General features: G+C 39.9%; 1 protein-coding gene across 1 annotated transcript; it reads right to left on the reverse strand.

Moving 5' to 3' along the window:
* Window positions 1-858: 858 nt before the first annotated feature.
* On the reverse strand, window positions 859-3,331 carry LOC126395538 (ubiquitin-conjugating enzyme E2 G1-like). Its single transcript, XM_050053078.1, has 4 exons — window positions 3,101-3,331; window positions 1,575-1,677; window positions 1,380-1,477; window positions 859-1,076 (listed from the first exon to the last, which is right to left on the reverse strand). Exons 1-4 carry the CDS (start codon window positions 3,141-3,143, stop codon window positions 874-876), a joined length of 447 nt encoding a protein of 148 aa, XP_049909035.1. The 5' UTR covers window positions 3,144-3,331; the 3' UTR covers window positions 859-873.
* Window positions 3,332-5,234: the final 1,903 nt, after the last annotated feature.

The following is a 5,234-nucleotide window of genomic DNA, read 5'->3' on the forward strand; positions in this document are numbered from 1 at the left end:
TTACACTGAAGTAACTGACGTAGTATACGGAACGTGAAAGTCTGTGTAGGGCAGGAGGAAGAGGAGGTGGATGGGGTATACACAACAATACTTTAACCCAGGAGACCACCATTTGTGTCCAGTGTGAAATTCACATGCAGTCATCGTGCACCACTATCGCTCACATGATGTATTTATGTCACATTACGTTACATGACAAACAGCCAATAAACATGATTTTTTTTCAAAACCTAACCAAGTGGTTTTGCTGCCTAAACCTTACCACAACCCTCTCACAACAGTAACCATGTGTTACAATGTATTTTAGCTGTGCGTCATATAGATAATACGCTCAAGGGTGCCCTGTGCGTCCCTTTCAGACACCGAGGGGCTTGACAAAGCATCTGTATTTAACAACCTTGGAATGAGAGTGGTTTGTTTTAAACTTTTGCCTTTTTCTGTCTCCCAACTAAGACTCAACTCGGCCTTGACAGGCTGTGATTTGCCTCCACAGGGACCCACGTCACTCTGACCACTTGTTTGGATTTCCATTAGAAAGGCAAGACTAAACTCGGTTGACTTCATAGTCATTTTAGGTTGTATACACCCCTCTGCATGCTTCTTCACATGTATACATGTATACACAGAGATAAGGAATAAAATGTTTCCTTTTGTTTGATATGTTTTGCCTGATTTGAATGACTGTGCTGCTAAATGTTTTCTTCCTTTTGTAAAATCTGTTTTTAATTGTATTGCTTTTTAAGGGAAATTTTAGATATATATTCGGATCCATTCTTGTTGAAATGGCAATGAACTTAATGTTGAATATGATTTTCAAGCCTGGAGCATTGTACACTGTATATCACTTGTTATACAGGTAGCTTGAGAACGTTATTATGAAAGACAATGGGCACTTACAGCTGCATCTACGTTGGCAGGAGACTCTCCGTTGGGGTCTGCCAACATGGAGATGACGCTGAGCATGATGGTCTCCACTGTATGGATTGGCAGCCAGCGCTCTTCAGGCTTCTCATAGCCATACTTGTCCTCGCCAGGTTCATGCAGGATGGAGATGCACACGTCGCCATTTTTTGCCACTGGCAGTGAACAAGAATATGCAGAGATTACTGGTATGTTTGTAAACTCACAGCAACTTGTCACTGCTGTTGAGGTTTATTAAAATGCCAATGCAGAAATTTGAGACTAGTCCCCTATCTAGTCCCAAACATCGGCAAAAAAATCTATTTACATAAATATAACTGAGGATACTGATTAGCAGATTCTGACTGTAGGCTACCACAACATTCATTTTCACACTGACTACACAAAAGGAATATTGATTTCAAATACTTATTTTGATGCAGATTACTTGGACAAAAAATGATTAAATTAGTTCTCACCATTTGGATGCCAGATCTCAGTGATAAACTTCATCTTGGGAGGCCTCAGAGGATAGTCATGAGGGAAGGTTAAAGTGGCTTTGAAGCAACCTCCTTCACTGCAAATGACAAAGAAGATGGTGATAAGTTGTACACTGAGGATTATGAGTGAATATCCAGCTCAGCTACAAGTGAATGGCAAATCATTTCACTCACAATAATGTGTCTTGAGGTCCAATGACGAGCACTTCCCACTGATAGATGTCATCATCATCCACAAGACCTGCAGAAAAGCCTTCCACTGGGTTCTTGTTGAGCTCTGAAATATAAGATGCAAATAGTTTAGTGTACCTTAAAAATTGATTTTAAATCAAGGTACTGTCAAACATAAAGTAGCCTGTATCAACATGGAGAGTAAGTTCATCAAATTATACTGAACAAAACTTTAAACACTTTAGTTTTTGTTCCCATTTTTACAGGTTTAAGACTTTTTTCATGCAATTTCTTCTCTTAAATTTTGGTCGCAAATTTATTGAAATCCGTGTTAATAAGCACTTCTCCTTTTCCAAGATAATATATCCACCTGACAGGTGTGGCATATCTACGTGCTGATTTAGACCACTCTAAAATGTACAGTTCAGTCTCACAACGCAATGCTACAGGTGTCACAAAGTTTTGAGGGAGCATGCCACTGACACGTTGACTGCAGGAATGTCCACAAACAGGACCATAAACTGTCTCCTATGACTTTTCCATGAATTTAGCAGTACATCCAACCAGCCACACAGCTGCAGACCACGCAGCTCAGGACCTCCAAATCCAGCATCTTCACCTGCAGGACTGCAGATGCATCAAATGGTTCGCACAACCCAAGAATGTCAGCCCAAACTGTCAGAAATCATCCCAGGGAAGTCCGTCTGCATGCTCATCATCCTCACCAAGGTCTTGACCTGGCAGCAGTTCGTCAAAGTAACCGACCTGTGCAGCTGTGAGGATGGTTGGATGTACTGCCAGATTCAGGGATACCAGCTCTGGTGGACACTCCTGCAGTCAGCATGTCAGGAACATGCTCCATAAATTCTGCAGCATCTGTGGCTTTGTATTATGTGAACAAAACAACACATTTTAAAGTGGTATTTTATTGTGACCATCCCAAGGCACACCTGTGTAGTAATGATGCCACATCTGTCAATGAGCACTTCTCCTTTCCCAGATTAATCTATCCACCTAACACAGAATTTTTCAAATTTGTGTCCAAAATTTGACAGAAATATATCTACCGATTGCATTAAAAAGTCTTAGATCTTTACCTTTACCCTGTGAAAAAAGGGAACAAAAACAAAATGGTTGCTTTTAATTTTACATTCAGTGTAGTGAATGTACTTACTAATTTAGGTGACCCAATGTTAGTTTAACTGATAACGAGATACCGGACAATGCTTAGCTGGTAGCTGAATATCTAAGCACATGTATTGGCCTGTGACTGGTGATTCTGAAAAGCCTTCAATGGCTATTGAGCAACAGCTAGCATTAGTCATATCCTCTCTAACAGCTGTGCGGCGTGCTATGAGTACACGTGCAGTTTACTTTGTTATCACGAGCTGTATCTGTATGTAAAAACGTAGCTGACTAATTAACTAAAACAGCACACGACTGAAAATAATAATGTTCCCTTTCGTGTGATAACTCAGTACAACGTTTCAGTCAAAATAAGCCATGGTAGCAACAATTAGCTAACTTACCTGCTAATTGTTTACGAAGTAACAACGACGACCGCTCCGTCATTTTATCGCTGTATCTTTCTTCACTCTGTTGTTTGTATTAATCAACGCAAACTAGATGTCAAATTGCCAAAATTAAACATTAGAGAAAGAAGGTAAAGCACACCGTCCACGTTTTCTCCACCGTCTTCTTTATGCCTGACAAGAGCAATAACATGAGTCAAAAACAGAAAAAAAATGGTGACAGAAGGAAGGGATGGACGGGTTTTTTTCCCCTCAGGAGATCCTCTCAGGCAAACCTTTCTTTCGGACTTTCTCCTGTGTCCGACACGGTCTACCAATTACACTGAAGTTGAAGTCATAGTTGAGGCCATAGCTATGGTTTAGGACTGTTGATTTGGGCAAAACACAACAAGACAAACTGGAATTTATTGCTTACACAGCCAGGATGTGCTGCCTGTGAGGCAAAATCTAGGGTAAAAGATACCCACTCAACCAACTTTTCTTCTTCGTGTGTCTGTGCAGCAGACTGTAGCATCCATGAGTGCATTACTGCCTCCAACAGTTGGTAACGGATACTACACTGACTGTTCTGATTTTACTTGAGTTAGAAGTTCATTTAGACTTGAAGTCTTTTTAGTCTTTTATTTCCTCAGTTTTAAAATAAAGATTATTGTTATTATTATCATTATCATTAACTTTATTATTATTATTATTACAACACATTCTCCGTTTGCATCCTAAGGTGTTCACTTGTCGAGAAAATACAGCACCATAAGGCAAAAAGTGCAAAACTACAATCAAATAATTCAGCATTTCCCCATCACAGTTATATTCCCCTCTTTGTAAGAAAGCCTTTAGCAGCATTTATATCACCATGACAGGAGATTACAATTTTACAGAAGATACATTCAACAGTAAAGTGAATAAATCAGGCATGAAAAATCTAATTAGTAAGAAATCTGTGGCTATGGCCCTACCTGCCAAAGCATGGATGGATTACTGAATGGACCTACTGGGCACAAGTACAGGGGTCCAAAGTGTCAGCCCCTTTCCCCCTGGCCTTCACTTGCAAAATGTCAATGAAATGAACAGGTGGCACCCAGGAAGAAACTCAAACTGACCACAAAGAGACCACAAAGAGATACAAAGGAACTGCAAAGAGACACAAAATAACTACAAAATGGGCAAAACAACCACAAGGACTTACAAAATGACTATAAAGAGACACAAAATGGCTATCAAGACACACAAAACAACTATCAAGGACACAAAATGATGATCAAGAGACACAAAATGACTACCAAGAGACATAAACAACCACAAAAACTACAAATTTTGAACAGAAATGATCAATTAAGACACAAAATTATCTCAATAAGTCCGAAATTGACTGGAAGAGACCTAAAGGACTACATAACATAAAAAAAACATAGTTGTTTTTGTTTAGTTTTAAATTGACCAGACAGTAGCCAAACAAAGTTTCATTGTACAGTACCTGTGTGTATAGTGTCAGTAAGGATCATTCTTCTTTCATTCTTCGTTTTCTAAAATGACTTCAAAGAGACACATAACAACCATAACGAGACACAAAATGACCACAAAAAGATGAATAACGACTACAAAGAGATGCAAAACCACCACAAAGGCTGGGTGTCTCAGTCCTGTGGAGGACTTTTGGTGGGGCCCTTTGTATATCTGTGCCCAGGGACCCACTGTCTCATAATGCACCCATGGCCCAGACCTCTGACCTCAACTCCATCAAACACCTCTGGTATGAAATGGAACACAGACTAAATTCCAGGTGTTGTTGCCCAACACCCATGCCTGACCTCACTGATGCAAATCCTTGAGCTAAACTCCATGTAGCTAATAAAACAGTGTCTCAGTCTTAATTGTCTTTATTAACTCATCTGTTATCTCCATAATGCATCCCCTGCTAAACTAATGACATAGGCCCACCCTAATCTCCTCCCCTCATCTCCTTGTTGTTTTCCCCCATACTGTTTTCAGATCCCTCCAAGGCAGCTTTCAAATCCTCCTCATCTCACTCTATTCCTTATCTGCTACATCCACAATCTCAAAGCTGTCCACTTCTATTTAATCTTTAAAAATACAGGAGCACTCCCTGTATCCACTCAATTCAGTGCTACTA

Source organism: Epinephelus moara, chromosome 9 (assembly GCF_006386435.1).
Source record: "Epinephelus moara isolate mb chromosome 9, YSFRI_EMoa_1.0, whole genome shotgun sequence".
NCBI classification, from domain to species: Eukaryota; Metazoa; Chordata; class Actinopteri; order Perciformes; family Serranidae; genus Epinephelus; species Epinephelus moara.

Excerpts from the sequence above, each read along its gene's own strand:
- LOC126395538 (XM_050053078.1), bottom strand. The coding sequence starts at position 3,143 with ATGACGGAGCGGTCGTCGTTGTTACTTCGTAAACAATTAGCAG. Across the intron at positions 1,678-3,100 it reads ACTTCGTAAACAATTAGCAG|AGCTCAACAAGAACCCAGTG; the intron begins GTAAGTTAGCTA and ends CTTATATTTCAG. Across the intron at positions 1,478-1,574 it reads GGACCTCAAGACACATTATT|TGAAGGAGGTTGCTTCAAAG; the intron begins GTGAGTGAAATG and ends TGTCATTTGCAG.